Here is a 27868-nt window from a genome sequence, read left to right as displayed (position 1 = left end):
CCCGAGGCAGCAGGTCTCGTAGAAAGACATAATCAGATCCTGAAAATCCGATTGTCCAAAATATGCAGAGAGAAAGGTGTCGACTGGGTAGTAGCCTTACCAGTTGCACTCTTTTACATGAGAATGGTAGCACACTCTCGAACAGGGCTATCCCCGTATGAGGTGATCTTTGGCAGACCACCAAATATGTGGGGGACGCCTATACCTCGTAAAATAACTGATATTGACTGTAATATGCTTACAGATTATTTGGCTTCCTTGATGTCTGCACTACAATCTTGTCGTTCACAGGTAGCTGCAGCTTTTCCTGACAACACTGAGGTGAAACCCCATGACGTAATTCCAGGGGATCTCGTTTTAGTGAGGAACTTTGATCGAAAGACTCAGCTGGATCCTAGGTGGAAGTCGCCGCAATTGGTCTTGCTCACCACAAGGACAGCCGTGAAGATCGAAGGCAGAAAAGGCTGGATACATTCAAGTCATATCAAGAAATTTCATGGACTACCATCGGATGTAAACACCACACCTCGTGTGTCTTCACCCATTGACTCAAAACTTCCTTTTGTTGAAACCAGTAGTCACGAACAATATAAACTAAAACTCAGATCTAACCGGTCGGGAAATTTGATTGTTTAAGTCCTCTCCAAGGTGAAGCGGTTGAATTCGTCTCTGACATGTATCCCTTAGATCTGAATAGAGAAAACACCCGAAAAATGTTGAAACGACATGCATGCTGTAAATCACTGCGTAGTCATTGCGCAGTGACGTTATTAATTTTGTTTTTCCTAAGTCTTTTAATAATTACTGCAAGTATATTGTTGCACATATATTATCCTATTTCTAGACATGTTTATAATGTTACTGCTGAACATTCTTTTAGTGAATTACCTCCGCATGAGTTGTCTTATAGATTTGCGCTGCGCAATAACACGTTTATTAGTATGTTACATCATTCCCATCAGGTTAACAATGCTACAAATTGTTGGATATGTGGCCGACTCCCTCCCTATCAGAATTATAAAGGAATTCTACCTCTCTTTCCATACCCATTCACACACAACGGCTCCTGTGGAGCATGGTTTAGTTTAATTAATCCCCTAGATTCAAATTCTGCAGTTTATCAAGACAACTGGGTATGGGGAAATTTAAACTTAGTTTTACTTAAAGTCTGCTACCCTAACAAGGAGGGACTTCCCAAGAGAACAGGAACTGATCTAGAAAATGAAGTATATGGATTAGGTAATTTTACGCTTAATCTTATGATCCTAAATGTCGAATCCGAAGCTACTCCAATTTTGCCCGCTATGTCAATATTTCCAGTAAAAGGTGAATTATGTGTAAGAAAGAATGGTTCCATACATATGGGCCATAGTAGATGCATCACTGTAATAGAATTCAGTGATCAAGGCAAGTCGACATTTAGAGCTTCCCGCCATTCCTATTTCATATGTGGTCAGACGGCATATGTACGCCTACCTCTAGATTGGGATGGTACCTGCTACATTGGATTTCTTTTGCCACCTGTTTTCCTAGCTCCTCCTGATTATCACAGAAATACTCATTTAGTACACAATAGAGAAAGGAGAGATCTCCCAATTGTCGATTACACTGAAACAGCATGGGAAAAATACACAGATTTCAATAAAGGTCTCTTTCCCTATATAGGTACCGTTACTAATAGTAAGCTGATACGTAGATTAACTAGAACCCTTGAAGCAGTAGTGAACGAAACTATTTCCGCCTTAGGCAATTTAACAGAAGAACAGTCTGCTATGCGGATTGTTGTGCTTCAGAATCGTCTTGTCCTTGACGTCATCCTGGCCGATAGGGGCGGAGCTTGTAGGGTCATCGGATCAAGTTGTTGCATTTTCATACCAGAAAATTCGCCATCTGTATATAAAGCCATAACTCGCCTTCATAAGATTGTAAGCCAGATACACCAGAATCCAGGCACCTGGACTTGGTCCGGTTGGTTTTGGAGTGTATTATCTACCTTTGGATGGAAGGTCCTATCCTTCCTAGGTATTGGCTTTCTCATACTATTCAGTTGCTGTCTATGCCTACAATGTGGACCAGCGATCTGTGGTCTGTGTGCCACATCGTGTATTCCACCACCAAGATCTCGTTCGTCCCAGAAGAAAAGAGAAGAACAAATGATGCTATATGAACAGATCAATGGATTAATGAAGATTGATATCTCTTGACGGGCAAGTAGGGGACAAGGAGGGAATGTGGAAATATGGATTTTTCTGATCAGTTATGTCCCCTATCTTGGACCCCAACGGTTTCATGTATGAATCACAAGTACATGTATGTTCCCTCCAGTTCCAGTTATGAAGACGCAAACACATGTGCGTCCACCGTCAACATGTCCTCTTTCAGATCCGCCATGAATAGGCCGGATATTCCATTCCTAAGTATGAAAGGCCACCGGCTTTATATGGTTCACTTATGCCATTTTACAGTCCAGGCAAGTAGGCCCTGATTCTGTCATCAAGCTTTTCTTGCTTTCTGCCTCTGAAGCTCCAGTCTGAGCCTGCATCTGTGACCATGAACTTTGTCTCATTCCCTGCGCGGCTCACGAAGCCTGACATCAGCCTGTTGCCTGCCAAGAAACTGTATTTCACCTTCGAAATTATCTGCTCCGCTCCCTGCCCAATGCATTCCTGCCTAGTAGTTTCAGTAAACATTCTTCCAGCTACCGAGCAAAGGCCCGGCTTCTCTGTCTTTATGCAAGTAATTCATAGCCTTATTATTATGGAAGACTTCTGCCCTCGCATCTAGTGTAGACACTTAGACGCTTGTACACGCACTAACAGTCAGTATAGTCAGTATAGAATAAGATTCTACTCTAAGAGACCTTTCCTTTGGATAACGTAGTTCTTTAAACATAGGATGTTAGATATGATTTGGGATTAGGTTGACTTGACCCTCCAGACTTCTGTCGCCACATGTAGAGCTAAATGTCAAGTCCCCTTCACCCCCTAGTTGCACGTCAATCACACGTCATGCTGCTGTGCGCGCATCTCTGCCAAGTATTTCTGCTGACATTGCGAAATCATTTCATAGGTCCACCCATATGTGACATCACAACCAATGACGTTTCCTTGTTACTCCCAATTACGCCTCTTTCAGCTACGCATGTGAAATGTTATCTTTGCTATCAATTGTTACGCCTCTTGCATTTGCTTCACTGTAATGCCTATTGTATAAAAGTGATTAATTATCAATAATGTATGTACTTCACTTCCTGAACCTTCGTGGTGATGGAACTTGGAGCAACCGATTCGAATCGCCCATTGGAATAAAGCCCATTCCGAACCTCTAATACCACGGATTCTGCCTCTTATTTACTGAGCTATTTTTATTATGTTTCTGTATCAAATTAAGTCCCGGTAATTAAATTATTTACCACAAAACGATGACGATGTATGCAGTGAGAGCCGCAGCAGGAGTGCAGTGTGCGGCTTAGAAGTAGGCAGTGCATTGGTAGAAGTTGAGGAGTAGCCAGTGCGTGCACTCCGTGCAGTGAGAGAGTGCGTTATAGCACAGGGAAGGGCTCCGATTCTGGAGTAGATCATGTGTGCAGTGATGGGCTCCTGAATAGATCGTGTGTGCAGTGAGGGGCTCCGGACTCAGGATCCGACATTTAACAGCAGGTCTGCCGAGTCCTGGGGTTCAAAAAAAAGGGAAAAGGCTTACCTGCACAAGTGTCGTGTCGTTTGAAATCACGGCTGCAGGCGCCTTTTTCCAGCAACAAACACACCCCTCCCGGAAATAGGAACTGCCTGCCAAACTGAAAATAAATGGATTGCCACTTCCGCGCGCCTCGGCCTCACCCAATGAGAAAGCCTAATGTTCGAGGCATATGAGCTGCAGATCACACACTGAGGATAAGATCGCCATCTGGTGTTGGGCTCGGATGATTGCAGGTTGTTGTTGTCTTCGGAAGAAGCCTTTGGTCACGAGATTGGTGACTCCTCCCCTGGACAACAGTGCGCATGGGCATCCACTCCATCGTCAGATTGTTTTTTTCCGCCATTGGGTTCGGATGAACTTTTTTCCGCTCCAGCAGAAAACTTCCAGCAATCGAATTAACTCTTCAATCTTCATTCCATCGACATCGAAATCAACTCGGACCGGTTCCGGAAGCGGCTGATGGACAGGACACCCTTTAAAAAATGCCCCCAGTGTGGAGCGAAGTTCCCCCACAGTGATCACCACGAGGTTTGTAACCTCTGCCTGTCGCCGGGACACAACGAATCGAACTGTCCAGCTTGTGCCGCTTTCCGTTCCAAGAAGACCCTCCGGGACCGAAGAGCTCGACGCCATATTATGGCCAAACCAGCTCCAGAACCGGAGGACATCTTTGCTCAGGATGTTCCTGAAGATGACACCGAAGATCTCGAGATCGTGTCCGAGGCCGACGATTCCGATGACCTCATCACTCCAGGGCAGCGTGTGAGTACCACCCCCCCTGCCCCTACCCCATCCAAAAAGACATTGGTCAAGACTCCGCCAGCTGGGCCCAGTCGCGACCGAAAATCCTCTTCAGAAGCCCCGCCCTCGGGCCCGGCTCCGAAAACATCTAAGCCTGTAGGTGGCTCGGGCTCGAGCAAACCTCATGCTATTGTACCTATAACACCTTCGGCACCGAAAACTCCACTGTCGGCACCGAAACAGGCTTCAAGACCGACATCTCCTTCGGCACCAAAACGTTCCTCGGCACCGAAGTCTCCACCGGCGCCGAAACGTTCTTCGACATCGATGCCTAAAAGTCCCTCGGCACCGAAGATTCCATCGGCACCGAAAATTCCATCGGCGCCGAAAACTCCATCGGCACCAAAAACTCCGTCGGCACCGAAAAATCCATCGGCACCAAAAACTACGTCCACACCGAAAAAAGTTCACAAAGACCCGAAACGGCCATCGCCACCACCACTTTCGGAGCCGGGTGAACTTTTTCGCCCAGATCCTACTCAAAAGCGGATCTACATCAATCCCAAAACAGGACATGTGACTGCCGTCCCATACAAGAAACGGAAGCTGGACATCACACCACCTCCAGCTCCCATACGGAAGAAGGACTGTGCTACTTCGCCAATTCGTCCTTCCTCTCCTGTGTTACCTCCTAACCTGTCCCCCCCTCCTCCTCCTCCTTCTCCTTTACCTTTACCTTCTCCCTCTCATTCACCTCCTCCACAGGATGATAATGATGACTTAGGGGGAGGGGCGGACCCTGATTTATTTAATGATCCTCTTGATCCAAACGACCCTTTTACGTTCCCAGACACAGCACCAGTAGATGACTGGTCTTATCCAATGCCTGACATGCCTGACCCCACTACCTACCCCTCCAAGCCCTCCCCTCCTGATGACCATTTGGGGTTTGGCCAACTGATAAATAGGGCAGCAACATTCCATGGCGTCACAATGCACACGGACGCCCTTGAAGAGGACTTTCTCCTCGATACTTTTGAGCAGTCACAAAAAACTGTTCACATACTGCCCATGATTAAAGGGGTTATAAAGCATGCCACTGAAGTCTTTAAAGACCCTGTTAGAGCTAGGGTTCTCAACCCACGCATCGAAAAAAAGTACCGACCAGCCCCGCAGGACCCTGCATACATTAAAGCCCAGCTCCCTTTAGACTCCTTGGTCGTCTCAAATGCCAGGAAGCGTGTTAACTCACAGACAACTGGAGAAACGCCTCCCCCGGACAAGGAGTCTAAGCTTTTAGAGGCCTCAGGCAAACGAGTTGCCGCACAGGCGGAAAACCACTGGCGTATTGCCAATACCCAGGCCCTGTTAGCCCAGTATGATAGGGCGCATTATGACCAACTTGAGGACCTTATGCAACATCTGCCTGAGCCCTTTAAATCCCAGGCTACTGACCTCATTCAAGAAGGCAAATTAATATCTAATGCCTCCATTAAATGCGCCTTAGATGCGGCAGACACTGCTTCTAGGGCGGTCAATACTAGCGTCTTACTCAGACGACATGCCTGGCTCCGTATTTCCGGTTTTAAACCGGAGGTTCAAACCACAATTCTAGCTCAACCTTTCAACCAAGAGCAGCTATTTGGCCCTGCAGTAGACACTGCATTAGAAAAAATGAAGAAGGATAATGAGACTGCCAAATCTATGGGAGCACTGCAGTCTCCTCAAACCCGGGGTTCCTTTTGTCGCTCCTTTTATAGAGGAGGCTCCAAAAATGTGGGAACTGAGACCACGTCCACCTTTAAAAATTCTGGACAAACATCCCCTAACAGAGGATATTTTCGAGGAGGTTATAGGGGAAACAATAACAAAGGTCGAGGGCGGGGCAACAACAACAACACCCGCACCTCCCCAGCCACTAAACAGTGACTTGCCACCACTCCTCCCAGACCATTCCACTCCGGTCGGGGGGCGGCTCCAACAATTCCTACCTGTCTGGACTTCCATCACCACAGACAGGTGGGTAAGACAAATTATCCAGTCTGGCTACTGCCTCGAACTAATACAATCCCCCCCAAACATACCACCCAAACAACGTCCAATGTCCTCACATCATCTCTCTCTCCTCAAACAAGAAGTTCAATCCCTGTTACAAAAACATGCGATAGAACCAGTCCCTCTTCAACATCAGGGAACAGGGGTATATTCCCTATACTTCCTCATTCCCAAAAAGGACAAAACATTAAGGCCCATACTGGATCTCAGACTACTGAACCAGTATATACAATCAGATCATTTTCATATGACCACCCTCCAACAAGTCCTCCCACTATTACAACAGGGAGACTTCCTTGCCACATTGGACCTCAAGGACGCGTACTTTCACATCCCTATGCATCCCGCTCACAGAAAATATCTACGATTTGTGGTAGATGGGCAACACTATCAATTTACAGTTCTCCCATTCGGAGTAACAACAGCACCCAGAGTGTTCACCAAGTGCTTAGCAGACGTGGCAGCGCACCTCAGAAGACAACAGATCCATGTCTTCCCCTATCTGGACGATTGGCTCATAAAAGCCAATACTCACCAAAAATGCGTTCTCCACACTCATCGCACTATTCAAACCCTCCACAATTTGGGATTCACTATCAACTACCCCAAATCCCATCTACAGCCTTCCCACTTACATCAGTATCTAGGAGCAACCATAGATACATCCAAAGCCATAGCTTATCCCAGCACTGCCAGGATAGCCAGTATACAAAATCTCATCTCTCAATTTCAAACTCATCAATCTCTTCCAGCAAGAGTGTTCATGCAGCTCCTAGGCATGATGGCGTCATGCATCTCCATAGTCCCACACGCACGACTTCAAATGCGTCCCTTACAGGAATGTCTAGCACAATAGTGGAACCAAGCTCACGGACAACTTATCGATCTGGTGTTGGTGGACAGTCGCTCACTTCGCTCACTGAAATGGAACACCATCCACCTGTCCAAAGGGCGGCCGTTCTTAGAGCCTCTTCCACAAGTTGTGCTAACTACCGACGCATCTCTCACGGGGTGGGGAGCCCACCTCCTTCACCATACCACTCAGGGCAGATGGACCAGTCAACAAAAACTGCTCCACATCAACCACCTGGAACTCTTAGCAGTGTTCCTGGCACTAAAATCCTTTCAGGTACACCTAAAGAACAAAACTGTCCTCATACGCACAGACAACATGACGACAATGTATTATATACAGAAGCAAGGAGGGACACATTCTCTCCAACTGTCCCAACTGGCACAGCAAATCTGGAGATGGGCAATTCCCCAAAACATCTACCTGTTAGCAGAACATCTCCCAGGAATCCACAATCAGGTGGCCGACCTCCTAAGTCGCCACACACAGCAAATCCACGAATGGGAATTACACCCCAAGGTTCTACTCCCATTCTTCCAAAATGGGGACAACCAGACATAGACCTGTTCGCCACTCCCGAAAACACAAAATGCCCAACCTTCGCCGCCAGGTTTCCACACCCACAGTCGAAGGGCAATGCCCTATGGATGAACTGGTCAGGCAGATTTGCGTACGCTTTTCCGCCTCTCCCACTCGTTCCATTTGTGGTACGCAAACTGAAACAACAGTCGCTAACACTAATACTGGTAGCTCCCACTTGGGCACGTCAACCGTGGTTCACCACACTTCTGGAACTATCTTTAGTTCCACATCAAAGGCTACGCCTCTCCCCGGATCTATTAACCCAGAACCATGGAGATATCAGACACCCAGATCCTCAAACACTGAACCTAGCGATCTGGCTCCTGAAGTCTTAGAGTTCGGGTACCTCAACCTCCCTCCAGACTGTATAAATATCATAAAGGAAGCCAGACGACCTACTACTAGAGCATGTTATGCCGCAAAATGGAAACGATTTGCCATCTACTGCGCTAATAATGACATACATCCATTGGATGCATCCATCCAAAACATCATTTGCTATCTACTACACTTACAAAGATGCAATCTAGCGTATTCATCTATACGTTTACACCTAGCAGCCTTGGCAGCCTACTTGCAAAATAGGCAACACCTGTCCCTTTTTAAGGTACCAGCCATCAAAGTGTTTATGGAAGGTCTCAAAAGAATTCTTCCCCCAACATTACCACCCTCCCCAGTGTGGAATCTCAATGTGGTTCTAACAAGACTTATGGGTCCCCCATTTGAACCTATGCACAAATGTGAATTACAGTTCCTAACATGGAAGGTAGCTTTCCTTATCGCAATCACTTCCCTACGAAGAGTAAGTGAAATACAAGCCCTTACGCTAGAGGAACCTTTCTTACAACTACACCGTAACAAAGTGGTTCTTAGGACAAACCCTAAATTTCTTCCAAAAGTGATTTCCCCTTTCCACCTTAACCAATCAGTAGAGCTACCGGTCTTTTTCCCTAACCCAGACTCCGTAGCTGAAAGGGCCCTACATACCTTAGATGTCAAAAGAGCCTTGCTTTATTACATCGACAGGACAAAACCTTTTCGAAAGACAAAACAACTCTTTGTTGCTTTCGCACCACCACATAAAGGCAATCCCATCTCCAAATCCGGTATAGCCCGGTGGATAGTTAAGTGCATCCAAATATGCTACCAAAAGGCTAAACGTACACTTACAGTTCCCCCTAGGGCTCACTCCACGCGTAAAATAGGGGCTTCTATGGCCTTCTTAGGTAACATTCCCTTAGAAGACATTTGCAAGGCAGCCACGTGGTCTACCACGCATACCTTCACTAAACACTACTGTGTTGATGTGCAAGCCAAACAACAGGCCTCAGTGGGCCAGGCTGTCCTAAAAACTTTATTTCAAACCGCTGCAACGGATACAGGCGACCACCGCTAAGGGGAGGCACTGCTATATAATCTATCCTCAGTGTGTGATCTGCAGCTCATATGCCTCGAACGGAATATGCTACTTACCAGTATGCATCTGTTCTTGGCATGTAGAGCTGCAGAGTCACACACGCCCACCCGCCTCCCCGGGACCTGTATCTGTTCCAGCATCTGTCTTACTTAGACATTGCACATGGACATCATTTCTTTTCATTCCTATACACTCCATCTTTTCCCATCATGGCGAAAAAACAATCTGACCATGGAGTGGATGCCCATGCGCACTGTTGTCCAGGGGAGGAGTCACCAATCTCGTGACCAAAGGCTTCTTCCGAAGACAACAACAACCTGCAGTCATCCGAGCCCAACACCAGATGGCGATCTTATCCTCAGTGTGTGACTCTGCAGCTCTACATGCCAAGAACAGATGCATACTGGTAAGTAGCATATTCCTTACGGAGGCGAAAGGAGTGCTGTAAATGTTACCGCCCCCTGCACTCAGTGCACTGTGAGCCAGCCCTGCCCCGTCCCATTACCCTGAATGGCGCTCCACTGACCGCGCCCTGGGCCAATTCATTATCGCCCCATTTGAAAACCATGCACTGCCGCTTTTTTCAGCCACTCCCACAAGGCTGATGTCACCCGCCTGCTCGCTTGTGCCTCGAGGGCGACGGATAGTTCTCGCCCAGCTTTTGCAGATGCGCACATTGCAGAAAGTATAAGTAAGTAAGTAAAAAAAAATATATATATTTATTTTACTTTACATAGTTTAACTTTCAAGTTTCACGGCGGACCACCAAGCAGTGAGCACTTCTTTAAACTGCTCAATTGGTGTTCAGACTCTCCCTTTAGTTTTCCCCGACGCTGGTAGGTGAGGCAACGCCTCCTACGCCCCTTAATACCAGCCGCCACTGGCCAGCATTGTGAAGGGAAGGCACAGCCCTATTCAGGTCGCAGGTGCAACTCCTCCCACCCATCTAGATGCAGATCTCTCCATTAAGCCTTGTGCTAACTCACCCTGTCTCCTGGAATCCCCCAGCCCTTGTCACTCAAACTCCAGACAAGTAATACACAGCCTAGCAGAGGCAGGTTTGGATGGTTAGACAAGAAAATACCTACTTTCTTAAAGTGGTATTTTCAAACACAGAATGTTAAAACCAACTTCACTAAAAGATGTATTTTATCATTCTGAGTTCAGGCATACTAAACTCAAATTTCTACCATGTTCCCTGAGTTAATCCAGCAGCATTTGGATTACCAGCCCTTGGCACTCCTGGTGCACTGTTCTAGAGTTTGACAGGTAACCCAAACCAGCCAATCATGGAATCACTAATTCATACATCAATTTACAATAGGGAGCACTTGCACTGTAGCAGTGGACAGCAGTGGCACAGTGTCCAAAGCATCTAACACCAGCAAAAATACATGAGGCAACAGCAAACAAGCATTGGCATAGCCAATAGGTCTCGCCTTTGGGACCTTATAAGTGTTTAGCCATGCAACAGTTGCATAACTAAATACTTATAATGTCCCAAAAGCGAGACCTATTGGCTATACCAAGGGCTGTGAAAGTGATCGCGATCAAACATCAAAGCGGCCGTGTGGCCGCGAAAGTGAAAGTAATTGTGGCAAGCGCGGCGCCCGCGCACATGCACTGTAGCTCTAGGCTGGCCTGGTAGCACTTTTTGGAGCCCTCTCAATAAGTCTCGCCAGATCAGCGCAAGCGCTGGGTCAGGCGAGACCTAAAAATGGAAGGGAGACCCACGCCAAGGTGCAAAGTCTAACATCTTTCAATGCACTCTTTCATTGTAGTGCCAGTGTAATTCCAACCTACTTTAAATTTCTGGGGTTACTACAGTGGTTGCTTGGAGATAATGCACTATTGATTCAAGTCTAGTGCAAATATTTGATTTCTCTTCTTTCCATGACATTTTGTTTTGTGTTTTTGTGCAATTTTAGGCTCTCCATATGCACGCAGCACTGTGGTGACTGCCATCAAATTCACCATTTCAGACCAGCCACAACCAATTGACCCACTTCTCAAGGGAAATATAGGTAAGTGCCAAAGAATCACCTGCGCTCTAATTAAAGGTAGTCTTTAGAAATTAGGCATATAACCTGAATGTATGTGCATTCAAATGAAGCAATACATATCAATCCAGGGAGTTTACTTCTGCTACATTATATAGTATGTCATCTTAACCTCTTCCACATCACAGGCCAGTGCTCCTAAAAGTTAGTTGTAATTGTATCCGAGCATTGAAGGAGTATAAATAAATTACAACCTGATCCTCACTCACCCTCCCCCATCCCCCCCTCTCCTCATCTCCCCGGGTGTTATGCTGCATCATCAGTCATCCTGCGCTCGCCAAAGAACCCCCTCCATAGTGTCTGAATATCCAATAGTTAGGGTAAGGGAGTGTGTAGATTGAATTGCATGGTGTTTCTTCACACACCCGCAAGTGTTTACCATGATCTGCGTGTTGGAGTGTGTTAATATTTGCAGTGTTCACACGTAGCTGCAGTGCACACAGGAGTGGCAAAGCATGTTTACTAGGGGAATCAACCCAGATGGACTCCTTGTGGGTTTTTGCATGTCCCATATTGTCATGTATCATTACTTTTTTTGTTTTAATGTCTGTAATTCAATATCTGTTTCTCTGTTCTACGTCTTATATTACAGGACCTTATGAATTTCAATTGATAGGCAAATTTTCACTCCCAGCAGAGACTTACCATTGGTATTTTATATATGTGTGCTGGAGATGTATGTGTATGTAGAGACAGGGACACACCGTGGGGAAAGTAGGATTCCGGTCCTGAAAAAAGCCCTGGACTCCTTCTTTGGGCCACCAAGAGGGCTGAAGCATGTTGACCCGAATAGATGTAAGACTCATAATGGTGTCTTGCACATCCCATCTTTTTTTTTATTGTCTCCTCACAACCTGCCTACTAAAGTGTAATATCCATAGGGGAAGTGATCAGGATGTTTACACTTTATCTGGATCCTTAGCCATTTTTCCCTCTAAGTACCCTCGACACACCGAGGACCCACTCCCATTAGAGGATAATCTCTCTAGCAAGCGCGGAATGACTGATAATAAAGCATGACACCCAAGAGGAGGGGTGGGGCAGGAGTGAGTCCAACCTGTATATTTTCCTAAATATCCCTTAGGTCCTGTCTATTGATAATAGATACAGAAGTATATTTGTTGAAAGGGTATTATCCCACTTAGAAGATACAGGGGCTTTTTCATTTATACCCCATATAGGACACGTTTGCTCTAATGTGATAGTGATATTTAGCAGGGAGAGTGCAAAAATGCATGACCCAAACCTGTCTCTCATTCCCTCTGCCATCCCCTTTGTAAGGGTTGTTTGTGCATGGTCACTTGAGTGTATGCCTCCTCCCTGTTGATGTTTGATGTGGTGTGTTACAAGAGGCAGTCCAATCACTGTTTATTTCTCTACTCCACCCAGATTCACAATGGTTTGCATCCCCAGCTTTAATTCCCCTCTGTAGGACACGTCATAGCTCAGGTCATTACCAGAGACTCCTCCAGTGCAGTATTTTGCAGAGCACTTGGGGGGGGGGGTCACTTCTGTTCTTCCCAACTCCTATACCACCTTTCTCAATTTTTAAGATTCCCTCACATTGACAGAAAGAGGCATTGTTCTTAATTATTTCAGTCTTTAAGGATTCCCTTAAAGGTGTCTTTAGCCAGGAAACCATTCAACCCTTGGCAGCCTAATGTTCTTTCTTTCCTCCAGCAATCATATGTTGCCCCTGGGTCTGTCTTCATCATGAGGAAATTAGGATGCCCTCTACATATCAAGTTAATGTTGACCTCTGTGGGTTGTATGGACTCATTTTGTCAGTCTTCTACTGAAAGCCACATTTGCACTTTGGTTTCACATACTTTATGGTGTGTTAATGACTGCAGGTCAGGCAACCGTAATAACTTTATAAACTTGAAAGCTTACATCTGTAATCCACAAATATAGCATACGTTTTTCGATCATTTTGTCAGATTCTTAATTGCCCCTGACATAACTTCAGGGCTCATAACCCAATACCTCAGCTGAAATGATAATCATAAATTAATGGTTTATGTGGGGTTATTGATTGATATTAAATCGATACTTCAGAAAATACATATTACTAAAATCCTATATAAGAAAAATACTCAAGGGAAATGTATCCGTTTTCAGTAATATAGTGGTAAAGATGGAAATGAGTTCATTAGATCAGCATAGACCACATGACGTATTGTACTTCAAAAGCAAGCCTTTAGCTGCAAGCGGTTATATACAATTACATGTTTATCCAAGGAACACAATAGATGACACAGTGCTGACAGCACATTGTGTATAAGGTGGGAAACAAGTGTGTACTTATCAAAAGCATGTGGTTAACAAAGGCTAGGTTGAATCACCAGAGTATTGCATACTTTATGTCTCAGATACACTAAATTTGTGTTTGAATGTTTCAAAGGACTTCACCTTCAGACATCTCTCTTGCCATCCTACATCACGCCTTCCTCAAGTTTGTGAAGGCAATCTCATCTAGTGCTGAGGTGAGGTCCGTATCATGTGTTGGGGCAGAATGTCAAGATTGAGGAGCCCAGCCGTTTACTTCTTGAGTTCAGGAATATCCTAATAACAGGCTTGAGTAAAGAGATCTTGGTCTGTGCTCCTCACGTAGCCACAACTCTACTCAAAAGGGCTCACATGCGATTTGCCTGATTGACTAAAACCTAAGGCTTCTCAGAAGATCAGGGTATCTATCCCGTCATCACCTGCAGCTTGGCAGTACCTGCCTAGGTCAGGGCATGCAGATCCTCCCCTTTCCCAAGGATCCAGAAGGGAGCTTCCTGCTCACCCATAAACTCCCTCCTTCCCATGTAAAATTTTGAAGTTCCTATTGTAGGCATAAAATCTCTTTTCTTGGGAACTCAACTAGCAATGTCTAAAAGAGATATAGTAATTTTCAGAGGCTAACCATATTCTTGTTGAACCCGGCGATGAGGCAACTGCTTTCATCAAGGAAAATGATCATTGCGATACTGTCCAGGTTCACAACAAGTTCACAGTTATAGTACTTATAGTGGAAGAATGGTTACCTAATTAACAAACTTAAAAAATACTGACAAATAAAAAAGAAACTGAAAAAGTGACTGGTAACACTGCTAGGATCGCACTTTTGAGGAAGACCTCCAAAAACCTCAGTTCCACCTAAGCATTAAAACCGCACCTCGTAGTCGCCATTAACTGAGGAACACTTCACAGGATGCCTGGACAACGATCCCTCATGGGACCACACTAAGAAAGACTTGACTAAGAAAGGCTTGAACTCTATATAAAGAATACAAGGTCCTGTGTTCTCAGTGGGACAAAATAACTCCCATTTCAATAGAATTCCTAAACAAAAAAGAGTTTCTGATCCCTTGAGTTCCCTCTTAAGTGTTGTGTTTCACACAAATGGTGATAACATTTGGATATGATTTATTGTTTCATTTGTGGTGCTTTTAATTGATTCTTGTGGTATATGTTTAGCTTATTTACACACTAGTGGTGTGTGGTTTCGATATGAGATCAATTAATAAAATGAACAGTTATATTTTAAAATAATGGAATACTTGGATAATACCAATCCCTGGCACCAGAATAAAAACCAGGTGCGTGAACATTTCTGTATAAAATTATTAGGAATTGGTGGCTGACTGGAAATGATTTAGACTTATTATTTAGTATGAGGCCCCACTTTCAGCAGACTCTAATGGGCCAAACCTCATACATTGGTAACCAGTTTAGTCACGTACAAGCCCTTTCAACCCATGGTAGCCTACAACATGAATCTCCTCTCCTGGAAAATGTATAGTTTCCCTATGTGTCCTGTGTGCTGTACCTACATGCTCATGGAAATAATGAGGGCTCACACCACCTTTGTTTCCCTGAACCTTTTTACAGGCTTTCTCAGTCAGAGAAACACTACAGAATCTCAATGTCAGCTGAACAGATCCAGGGTTGTACAATCCACAGGCCTGCTGTTTTGTGACTTTTGAGGGCAAAGGAGTAATGCCACAGGTTCTAGGTGAATTTCATCCTGTCTATATCACTGCTACTTGCTGCATCGCATGGGCCATCTATCTGATTTCTGTGAATACACCATTATAGAAAAGGCAAATTCAGTGTACTTTTACTAATCATATTCTATTACAAAGAAATATGTGGGGTGCAGGTTCTGCAGCTATTAAACTGCCAGTGCTTCCATTCAAATTAGTGTTCATGCTTGCCAGGAGATTCGACCTATTTGCCCAAGGCTATACTGCCCGGTTTCGTTTTCTCCTCCCTTTTTTTGATTTTCAAAACCTTTATTGACAAGTTCACAAGTCAGAATACAGTTTGCATCAGATCAGATCAACATACACAGTGAATTCCGAGTCCATTGTCGCATATGTAAAGACATTCCCCAAATGCAGCAAACAAAGACCTAGTACTATTGTTGTGACAATAAAAGGAACATGAATATCGTCTCACAGGAGGGGGTGTAGGCACCACGGCTATGAGGATGGCAAGTGCAGCGAACAGGGGGGGACGGAGGGATATGGGAAGCCATTACTGTCCAGCACTGGCGGCCTCCGCGGGCGGAGTGCCGGCGGGGAGCGCGGGAGAGGCAGCACGGCTCGAGGGACTTCGGAAACGGAGATATGTCACCAAGGGACCCCATATGTCTAATGGGCGAGACCTCGCAGGCAGCAAGTCCCAGAATTCCGAAAGCAAGGACTGACATCTCAAGGCGCCCTCAAGCCAATGAGCAAATTTAGGCGCTGGCCTACGACCCCAGCACATGGCCACCCTACGCCTAGCCAACACAAGCAGCATTGCGATCAAGCGGCGGGAAGCATCTGGGCAGAACTTTACAAAGCCTAGCAGACAGAGCGGAGGGTCGGGCTGCACCGTCGCGGAGGTAATCTCGGAGATAGCGGTGCATACTTCCCTCCAAAAGTCTGACACCTTGGGGCATAGCCATGCTAGATGGGCAAAATCTGCAGCAGGAGCAGCGCAGCGCATGCAACCATCACTGGGTATGAGTCCTAGTTTGTGAAGCTGGGCAGGAGTGCGGTATAGCCTAAGTAGATACTTGAAATGAATGAGACGGGTTTCGGTAGTTAGGTGGCAGTTTCTTCGTCTGATTGCAGCAGTAAAGCCAGTCGGCCTGGGCTATGTCCATGCCCAGGTCCACGCCACGCGCACCCGATCAGTGGAGATGGAAATGGATGCCAACGTGAGGGCATATAGTTTAGTTACAATTTTGTGTGGTGTCGAGGATGTGTATATGAAATCAAGAGCTGGCATCGTGGGCGGAGGCTGGGGGAACATAGAATGGATCTCCCGGCATATAGCACGCAGCTGATAAAATAAGAGAGTGTCCAGAGGACCAGAAGAGGCGGGGAGAGCATAGCATGTGTTGCCGGGGTATAAATCTGCCAATGTCGACAGGCCCAGACGTGATGCATGTTTGGACATGCCGGAAGGCTGAATAGGGGGAAAGGCAAGATGACGCACGATAGGCATGTCATTTGCCGACAACAATGGAAGATAGGAAACACGGCGCAGACCGGACCAGGCCCACCGCAATGTCTCAACCGTGTCCACCTCCGTCCGCGGACGACACGCCGGGGCAAAAAGGGTGGTGGTCAGCGGCCAGGGGGATGCAATATTAGTTTCCACAGCCACATGTGGTTGATATGGGGAGGGGTGAATCCAAAAGTGCATAAAGCTGGCCTGAGCGCATAAGGCGTAAAGCTTGAAATTAGGAGCTCTCATGCCCCCCGCCAACATATGGAGAGTGAGGATGTCATATGCGATTCTGGGTTGTTTACCCGCCCAGACTAAAGAAATGATCAAGGAACGGAGTTTGCGAAAGAAATGAGCAGTAAGGAGGATCAGAATGTTCAAAATAAGGTAGAGGAATTTCGGCAAAATCACCATCTTAGCAATGGCGATGCGGCCTGCCAGAGACAATGGAATCCGACTCCAATTCGGAATTTTGGATTCCAGCCAATCCACCACACGCCCGAAGTTAGATCTCCAGAGGTCATCAAGGTCCCTACTCAGCCAGATACCAGGTAACGGGTGGGGCCAGAGGCCCATATAAAGGGGAAATCCGGCGTAAATGGTCTGGTGGCATCCGTAAGGGGGAATAACACGGACTTACTCCAGTTGACCTGAATGCCCGACAGTCCACCAAAGCGTATTATCTCACATACAAGAGGGCTACGAGTTTCCTGGGTGTGGCGCACGTACAAAGTGATGTCGTCTGCATACATAGAAACCAGGAGGGAACGGGCCGAGAAACCTATACCCCCATGGGTGTGATGTTGCCGGAGTCTAGCAGCAAGGGGCTCCAATGGCAATGGCGAAGAGCATAGGTGACAAAGGGCATCCCTGCCGAGTGCCACATCTAATAAAGATGGGCTCCGTTATTTGCCCATTGATCCAGAGACTAGCTGAAGGGCGGGTGTAGAGAAGAGATACCTTTCGTATAAACATAGTGCTGCAGCCAATGAGGGGTAAAATAAAAAATAAAAAGGGCCATTCGAGCCTGTCGAACGCCTTAGTGGCGTCTAGAAGAGCGGCAATTGGGAGGCTGGGGTTGATCTGGTGACGGACTGAAAAAATGGTCCGGAGATTATGCAAGGTGGCCCGCCCAGGAATAAAACCAGACTGGTCAGGGAGGGCAATGGTAGGCATGAGTAGAAGAAGGCGAGAGGCGATTAATTTAGCAAAGATTTTATTGTCAATGTTTATAAGAGAGAGGGGACGATAAGAATCGCGACAGTCAGCTGGCTGGCAAACTGCTGATTGCGGCAAGTATCTCCCCCCAAGTGAAGGGCTCATCCAAGAATTTCCGATGGTAATCTTCCAGCCATACCAACGCAATAGTCTCGAAGTATTGTTCGAAGGCCTAGTGAGGGTGGGGGGGCCAGCGGAATATAGCTGCGAGTAGAAATCCATGAAACAACTCTCAATTTCTTCCGGAGAGGTGGTTCTGGCAGGGTCCCCATCGCTGAGAGCCGTAATATACGACGCAGCACGTGGAGGGAATAGGAGGTTGGCTAAGGTCTTTCCAGGCCAATCGCCCTCCCCAAAGCGGCGAGCTCGGGCCTCTCTGCCCAAAAAAGGCAAGCTCTCTCTCAGCCTCTTCAGAAAAGTCAATGTGCTTTTGCCTTAGAAGCGCGAGGGTCTCAGGACTGGGATGTGCTGCCTGGGAGGCATCCAAATCCCGAATCTCAGTTTCCAACTTAGCCAGAGTGGTACCAATAGAACGGAGAACGCCGGCCTGTTTCGAAATGCACTCGCCTCGTATTACTGTTTTAAAGCCTTCCCAACGAGTGGAAGCAGATTCTACGGAACCCACATTTAGATCAAAAGAAGATGATTGCTGTTTGAATTTCGTCGCAGAATACTGTGTCATGGAGTGCGTTCGGAGGGAGTCGCCATGTGAACGCTCGCTTTGGGGAGGCAGGGAGGCGAAGGCTAATTTGGACCGGTGCATGGTCCGAAAAGGTGCGCGCTTTATGTGCTGCAGTGGTGAGCCAAGTGAGGATGTCCGGGGAAGCAAGCCATAGATCAATACGTGACCAGCATCCCCGAGCACCAGTGACGCAAGTGCCCTCCCGGGCATCAGGCCACAAATGACGCCAGGCATCCGAAAGCAAGTTGTCAGTGAGTATGGACTGAAGTGATGCGGTGGCGTGCGGATGTGAAGAGCGAGGATCAGAGTGGTCCAGTGCCGCTGAAAGTGTAACGTTAAAATCCCCCCCCCAGAGAACCGCCGCCTGGCCAAAGGAAGAAATAAGATGCCATACGTGGTTGAAGAAGTCGGGATCGTTCGAATTGGGGTCGTAGACCGCGGCGATCGTCATAGGCTGAGACAGCATGGAGCCATGCAGAATGACATATCTACCATCTGGATCCGTGAGCGCCCGAGTAGTCTGCCAGGGAAGACCCCTACGTATCCGGATGGAAACCCCCCTTGCGTAAGAGGAATAGAACGAGAAGTGCGCTTCTCCCCAGTGGCGCGACTGGAGTCTGGAGGCAGACCCTGGCAATAGGTGCGTCTCCTGCAAGAGACATATGTCCACCCTGGCTTTTCGGTGATCATTAAGACCACATATATTCCAGGTCCAACAAATGGTATCAGTCATGTTGTATTATACCCAAGTGGACTGTGGAATAGTGCAAATTATAAAATCCACAGGTAGTCCCAGATGACATGCAGCAGCACAGTATCCCCACAGAAAGAGACGCAAGGGAACCGCCCTCTGCGGATGGTATGATAAATTGGGAGCATGACGCCCGGGCAGGACGAGCATTAGAGGAGGCTCCCCGTGCGCAGAGACCCGGTGTGCAACCCACACCAGAGGGAGGGGGAAGGAGCTGTACAGTTTGGACAGGGGATAATGTCGTACAAGTAAAAGCTGCAAAGGAGGACAAGAAGTACAGTGCAGTGACGCAATCTGACCTAAGAGAACCAATAAGGAGCAATCGAAAGTTAACATCTCATAACCCCCCCACCCGGCATACCCCCCCCCCCCCTTGAGCACAGTTCAAAAACCAATCCCAGAAGCATGTCAGTGTCGCAACCTCAACCCAGCTATCCCACCCCGACAAAACAAACAGTAGCGACAAGATGACACCGAACCTGACACCCATCCCTACCCCCAAAACAGACCCCGGAACACCCACTCCAACCCCCCAATCAGGCTGAGAGACCGCCCCTTCCCACCACAGGAACCCACAACTTGGAGGAGGGGAAACCATTTGAAGATTGGGAATTATCCCGATAGGGCATGGCAAGGCTCGGCGGACACCCCTGCAGTTAAGCAGGGTGGCCAAGCAACCGGAACTTCAGACAACGTTCAGCGAGTAATAGCCCCAAACATTACAACCAGTCAATCATTGTCACTAAGACGATCAGCATCCACCGGCAGAGAGCTGTATGGTGAGGAGCGTGATGATTAGTCGAGTTTCTTTGCAAAGGCGAGGGCCTCCTTGGGATCAGGGAATACCAGTGTTTTAGCGTCCTGTCGAACTCTCAATTTTGTTGGGTATGCCAAAGAGTAAGATCCCTCGTGTTTTTGCAAAATTCGCTTTGCAGGAAGGAATTCGCGTCTGGTGGCCTGTACAGTGAGAGTATAGTCCGGGAAGAACGAGAGCGAATTTCCTTGATGGTTTATTTTGCCCATGTCCCTCGCCGCACGAAGGATAGCATCTCGATCTCGGAAATTTAAAATTTTTGCGATGATAGGGCGAGGAGGTAATCCGGAGTCGGGGCGTGGACCAAGGGAGCGGTGTGCTCGTTCGACAATGAAGACTGTGGAGAGTACATCACAGAGAGTTCCTTGACCAGTTGTTCCACATAGTTTTCCATGCGGGCTATGTTGGTGGATCCTGGGACACCAATTATGCGGAGGTTGCGCCTCCAAGTCCTGATTTTTCTCCCGAATCAAAGCAAGGATTTTGTCCATCTGTAGTAGTTTCTGGTGGTCCTGAGTGGCCGCGTCCGAGACCCTGGACTCAACGTGGAGGAGGCGATTATCGTGGGAGTCAACGCGAGCCTTCACAGAGTCTAGTCAGGCAGAGAGCTGATCCAGTTGGGTCGCTATTCCTGTAACTGTCGATTTGACATCTTAACATGATCGTTTTTAGGTCGTCGTCACGAGTTGGAGGCAAGTCCATGGTGGTAGCGCGGTCACCACTGTCTGAGCTGGTGCCGTCCTGGCGAGTCGACCTGCGTTGATCGAATGTGATTTTGGGCTGTTTTGGATCGGACCTTCCCATTGCAAAGGAATCTCACAGCATGCGCCGCCAAGATGTAGGGGAGCAACAGATCACCCCGGGCAAACAGATTTACCGCAAGGAAATACCACAAGGCCGCCTGCAATTATTCACAGCGACAGGAGCAGAGGGCATCCAGTTGGAAGAGATCACCGGGAGAGGCTCCGTCTGAGCGACCCCAAAGCAAGCAATGTTCAGAGAAGAAGGCGAATGTGTAGGCAGAGAGCGGATGGAAGACTGGAGAAGCCCGCGAGATACTGAAGAGAGGGCTCAGTCAACCAGCCCAGGAGGGGGGGTGGGGGGGGGAGTCCCGCAAAGTAAAGCACACACCACACAGTGCCAAATAGGAGAACTTTCCCCCGAGGAAGACCACGATGGAGTGCCACCTCCGCAAAACTGCTGATCCAAATGCAGCTCTGCAGCTGGTGTATGGTGAAGCAGGATCGGGAGGTTTATTGATGGTGGCTCCGCTACTGTACTGAAGCGTTGAGGTAACTGGCGAGGAGGCAGACCAACTGATAGCGGTGGAGCAGCGGGGCCCGGTTCGGCCAACAGCCAGGGCAATACAAACTTTCCAGGGCCAGTGTTGAGGAGGGCGAGAACTCCCCGCTTCAAGCGGTAGCAGCAGACATGACAGAGGGGGGAGGACCGGCCACAGGATGCACACAACCCGTGTGTTATGACATTCAGGGGTATGAATTAATACCTGCTCTGTTGAAGACTTGTCTTCCGCTTCAGCCTTCTTTAATTAGTGAGCCAACAGGAGAGCATGTCTGGCGTGCAGCGCAGGCAGCAGACAGGTCGTGGGGAAAATTAAGAGGCCTCAGTAAGGCCAGGCCCCGGATGTCCTGTGCGCCAGGGGCCGCGGCGCTGCGATCTGCCGGGAGAGGCCGCAGCGATCTGGCGGTCCGGAGCTCAACATGCCGCACCACTTCCAGGCGATAGAGAGCGCACACCAGCCCTGGGCAGCCGTGACGAGGAAGCACGGGGGCGCACCGCTTGCGTTGCCGGGCGCCGAGTGCGGGCGGAGGCTTCACCAGTCGGGAACGGGGGTAGAAAATGGCGCAGGCGCTCCTTAGGCTCGGCCGGGCAGTCCAGCGCTAACGCCCCCAGCCCCACCGCGGAAAGCCCAGGCGGCAAGAGACACTCGCCGGGAGTCAGTAGTCGCCTCCAGCGTCCCTCCGGCCGCACATAGTCCCAGGGTGCCCCGCCAGCGGCAGAATCAGAGCAGCCAGGCTCCCGCAGGCCCGCAAGGTGTAGGCCCAGCTCAGTGGCCGAACAGCAACCGGGCAGCTCCGGAAGACGAAAACCACTCCAAGCGGTGCCACAGGTGAGGAGAAGTCAGGGGACACCGGTTGTGGCTGATGGGAAAGCAGTTGTCTGCAGGATGATTGCGGATCTTGTGCTCGGCCGGCAGAGCCCACTTAGAGTGCGGCCATCTTGCAGCCGGCCAAGTCACGCACCCCCCCCCCCCCCACCCCAGTCATAGGAGTATTATAAAGTTGTTTTTAGAATGCTTACAGGATCATTCCCTTTTATCAATACCCTCTGCCAACCTATAAGTCAGAGGTCAAAAACAATCACCAAATAGCTACATTTTTAAAGTAGGGAAGACGCAAGTGTTTGTATGTACACTCCAGCTTTGGTGCCACCAGGCAAACAAAACCAGCTATAGAAGCAGTTCCCAGGCCCCTTACTAAGCAGCACCCTACCCATATGCCATTAATGTGAGACAGTTAACAGGCTAGGAGTAACAAAGTCACCATAATTGTAGCTTTACATGTTTCCATTTAACAATTGCCATTACATTTTTCTCTTCCAATTCTGCAGGCGATTTCCTTAAGACCCTTCAGGATTCTGATCTCAACGTTCGACGTGTTGCACTGGTGATGTTTAACTCTGCTGCTCACAACAAGCCAACTTTAGTTCGAGATCTGCTGGGCATGGTCCTGCCCCACTTGTACAGCGAGACCAAGATCCGGAAGGACCTCATACGAGAGGTAGGATAGCTTATCTGGTTATAGGAGGCAGACTCTAGAGTTCTTATTCTGCTGTTTCTCCCATACAAGAGTAGGCATTTGGGAAAGAGACACCTACCAGCATAACTTTTTATGAATTCAGAATGAATACAGTGGTGAAGACCTAGACTTTCAAGTAAGGAACGTTTCTTTTCTTAGCGCGGTATTCTCTCTCAAATGTATAAAATGTAGTGTAGAGTCACAGACTAACCCACCACAACCTTAAAGTGGCAATCATGGCCACAATATCAAATGTGAAGTGAAGCCTGTCCGATCAGTGTTTTGTTCTGAGAGCTCAAACAAAAGTGCTTAGCAAAGTACGGACAAAGACAAGAGTTGGTATTGGGGACATTTCTCATCAGAGGCAGAGCATCTGCTTTCCCTCTTGTAGTGTGTGATATTGCCTTACCATGAAAAGGTCCATTAGCTTTCTCATAGGAATGTCAATAGATTAGACTATCTTATCTGGCTATAAACAAGACTACGCTTGTATGAACAGCTCCAAAGCTTTAAGTAAGCCACTTGTCCTTAAGATGTTTTTTAGTCTTCTCTAGATAGTATGGAAAGCCCTCTTGACCTCGATGGTATGCAACAACCTTACCAACAGAAAAGTAGGATTTGGGAAAAAAAGGTCAGCAAAATGATTTGATCTCCACATTAATCAGAAGTAACTTTAGGAAGAAAAGGAGGATGATATTACTTTAATGGAAAACTATGTTTTCTCTGAACATGATGCCTGAACCCCAGTCACCCTTCTGATGGTCTCCAACAAAGCAGCCTTTCAACAGAATTGTTGCAAATCAGCCATAAACCTAGCCTCACAAGGGAAATCCATCAGTTTAAAAAGTACCCAAGTAACCCCTAACTGGACCACAAACCTGGTTCAGGAGTTTAAAGGTTAGCGGTTCCTTCCCAACTTTCGAACAGCATATTGATCTGCTGTTGTTCTGTGTAGGGCTGCTTAACGCATGACTCTGGAGCCCCTGCAGCTCGGAGGATGCACAAACCATCCAGAGGGGCCTGTTCTGTCCAAGGCCAATGAGTATTTGTGAGACTTAACATTCTGCAAGGATACCTCATCATTTTACATTACTCCACTGGTATGGTGTCGGCTGAGAAAATCTGAGCATCGTCATGCTAGAATCCAGAACAAGGTTTAATTATGATATCACTTGCATTTTGGATCAGACACCTGATCTGAAATGCATTATGAATTTATCGAATTATAATGCACTGAATGTTTTGAAAAGTTCAGTCATAAGATGGATATATGATTTACAGTTTAGAATCTTTCTGGCTCAAAATTAAATGGAAACGTGGAAATTCATATCATTAATAAAAGTAGTATTTTGAAAGAGAAGAAACACACTGTGTATTAATGTTTGAAGGATAACAGCACAACACAGTCATGCGTCTGGGGGACTATTTGTTGTACAACACATAGCATGGTGATTCATACTTAAGATTTTCTTTGAGGAACTTAGGGACTGACTAAGAAGTCTAAATTCCTTCTCTAGATACTTCAAGAGAAGCCATACAGCAAATACCTTTATGAATGTGTCCATTGTATGCTCCGAGAGTCAAAGAGCTAGAGAAACTATAAGATGAACCTGTGGTTTCATCAGGATAGATTCAAAGAAGAAATAAGTGTGAACTTCTAGATCTGTTGTTTGTAGATCACATTTCTTTGTGGCTCTGCTAGTTAACCTTTAAAAGACAATCAGGTCATCAATTGGAGAGATTCTTACTGGGTGGAATCTGGAGAGCAGGCACACCAGTCCATCAGAGAGTTGCAGTCCATATGTGTGGGAAGCACTTCTGTGTCTCTCTGTTCTCTAGCTAATGCACTCTGTTTGTCTGTTATGTTGAGAATGCTTTGAGCAAACCACCTCTGAAATGCTCGACACCTCTGAACTCAAACCAGTTTAGTGACTGGACACTCAAATGGAACTAGATTATTCTCTGAGGTAAAACCGAAGTAGCTGATAGTTGCGATGTCTCATCTTCAGAAGATGGAATGAGCAAAATACCATCTGCAGTAGGGTAGACTGGTAATACAGAGAAGTACGTAGACATTCAAGATGCAAGTAACCTATCTTTGGTTGAGGAGGTAGCATCCCCAAGGAACAGGAAGCCCACCTGGCAGCAAAGTGTTTCCGAGTTAAGAGATGGCTCAATGTTTGCCTAGAGTTTTCGGAACCCCTTGACATTGAACCTTGGTAATGCCTGAACATTAAATCATTTTGCCCCTGAAATCTAGGTATAAGCTGTTGATAAGACCCTGTTTTTCCATATTTCTCCTTTCGTATCCATAAGACTCCTTTACAATCTCTTTCTGTAAATGTTGCAGATTTTTGATGGAACGAGTCAGAAAAAGAAACCACACAGAGATCATGCCCATCTTTCCACCACAGATCCTGTCAAAAAGTGAAGATATGGAAAAGACTAGAAATACTGTCTGATAAAGCCAGGAAAAAACTCTTTCTCCAAGAAAAAATATTCAAAAAAGGAGGACGATATCTAAATATGTAAACTGAAACAAAAATAGCATTTTAACTAAACACACGCTGAAATATTCATCACTGGGTGGAAACAAAGCATACTACCCAAATTCATGTTGGGATTGATGGGATGGTTTAGTCTTAGAAGTTCTTAAAGAGGCAGTATCAGTTTGTGTTGGTTTACACTAGCGCATCATTTTCTGCTTAATTTGTACTCCGTATTAATTTTACAGTGGCTTTTTCCGCCAAATGTGCTCATTGGTTAAGGGAAAGGTAAAAGTTGTCTAAATGAGCATGTTTTCTAATTATTTTACTTAATCTGAAAAGCATCACTTTGTCTGAGGAAAGTGTTCTCGGGTCTCACACGTGCTTGGAGATGTTCAGTCAACCTGCCATCAATGTAAGAGAAAGTCTTATAGGTAAAAAGTTAATGCTTCACAGCATGGAGAAACAGCAATTACCTCCTAATGACTGAGCCTCATCACATTGTTTTTTTTTCTTTTCTTTGGGTCCACCTATAACGAATTACACCTCCCATTTCTCTCATTTTTTTTTCTGTAAATCAACACATCGCTTACCCTACAAGGAAGCAGGCTGGGCAGACATGGTATATTAAAGCACCTCTAACATGGTGTGCTGGCACGGATAGGACCAGCAACAGACACTGTATTCATTGTGAAGCAGTGGCTGACATGTGGCTTGTTGAAACCCCAGGTGTCCATCTACATTCCTCTAGACATTGGGGTGTTAAGAGCAGAATGGAAAAGATCCTTCCACAAAGTTGTGCATATTACTGTCTCTACTGCCTTGATATGTAGCGGCAGGGCCAGCAGAGCCAGTGAGTGCTAAAATGATGTCACTGTGTATCAATTGCTCCCCAACAACACTAGTGTGAGGTGGACTGAACTGTCTGCAGTAGCTGGGTGAGAAAATATAGTTTGAAATTAATGCTGTCTAGCAGACCTTTTATTAGACTCAGAGGTGAAGTCACTTAAGTCAAAAATCACTGTTTGTCCAAGGACAGATTGCAGGACATTTTAGCCAAGTACTTGGAAGTGCATGCCATTTCCTGTCAAGAAATCAGATGCTGAGATTATGAGTTGTTAAGCACGTGGGGTTAGACCTGTACCACAAATGCCATTTCATAAATCATTAAAGAACTCAATTTGCAAAGAGGGGCAAGATATTGTAGTAAGGACTCTCTTAATAAGTACATACATTGTTAAGTTAGCATAACCACGTTAGATGTTAGAAAGCCATCTTACTGCTTTTGCGCACGACACTACGTTTACATGTTATTCCTTAAACAAACTGCTGACTCGAGCCTTGCCTCACACGAGAGCAATCTGTTGTTACCATCCCGAGCTCTGCGCAGCGACCTTGGTCTGTACATGATGTGACAAACAGTCTGGGTTGTTACACAATGCATGTTTTCTTCTCTAGGTTGATCGACCCACTATTTAGCCATAACACACGGGCAGCTGCAAATACCTGAAAGTTGGTGCTTTTAATATTGCAGACATCATATTTAATATTCAGACTGAAGACGAGCCTTCCTGCGAGAAGACTCCTGATGCTCCTGTGATGTGATTTCACTAAGCTGATCTTTGAGGTATGGGGTCCCCTATTCAAGCCTAAGAGACCTTCTATTAGCATAGTAAAGGGAAGGTGGTAGTATCCACTGTCATTATAACATGATCACCCCTTTTATATTCTATGGTATTTTATTTATTTATTTATTTCTTTATTTCGGCCAATTTGGCCATAAAAGACACATGTATATATAAAAAAAAACAAAAAAACAGAATCATAATAGCATACATGCAGCAACACTTTAAAATAATAAGTTTAAAAATGTAATACAGGAATAAATTTTCATCTCCTCAATTTAAAACACATTTCATTTTAGGAACAGATTTTTATAAGCATATACGGAGGTCCTACTCAGAGTATCTGACCAAGTTTCCTGCGAATAATATACACAGAGTAAAGGAACCTGCTTATGCTAAATACAATAAACTGGGTTGTATTGCTTTTTATAATCCTGTATGCTGTAGAACAGGATCTGGTTCCTAGGAGAGTACACATGGGTTTTAGCCATTTCTTTCGAGCCTTCAGGTAGGCACTACAACCAAACAACATGTGAACCTCATTCTCCGTACAGGAGTTTAAGCACATAGGACAAC

General features: G+C 46.4%; 1 protein-coding gene across 2 annotated transcripts in view; it reads left to right on the top strand.

Moving 5' to 3' along the window:
* The window catches only part of LOC146797449 (cullin-associated NEDD8-dissociated protein 1-like), a 276655-nt gene that overhangs the window by 194633 nt on the left and 54154 nt on the right, over nt 1-27868 (top strand). For both annotated transcript variants that reach the window (XM_085624473.1, XM_085624472.1), the window contains exons 11-12: nt 11276-11371; nt 22994-23163. In XM_085624473.1, coding sequence (XP_085480599.1) covers nt 11276-11371; nt 22994-23163 — 266 coding nt within the window. The remainder of the gene's footprint in view (nt 1-11275; nt 11372-22993; nt 23164-27868) is intronic.

This window comes from Triturus cristatus, chromosome 9 (genome assembly GCF_964204655.1).
Source record: "Triturus cristatus chromosome 9, aTriCri1.1, whole genome shotgun sequence".
Taxonomy (NCBI): domain Eukaryota; kingdom Metazoa; phylum Chordata; class Amphibia; order Caudata; family Salamandridae; genus Triturus; species Triturus cristatus.
Note: the sequence above shows the minus strand (reverse complement) of the source record. Positions and strands in the feature narration are given on the sequence as shown.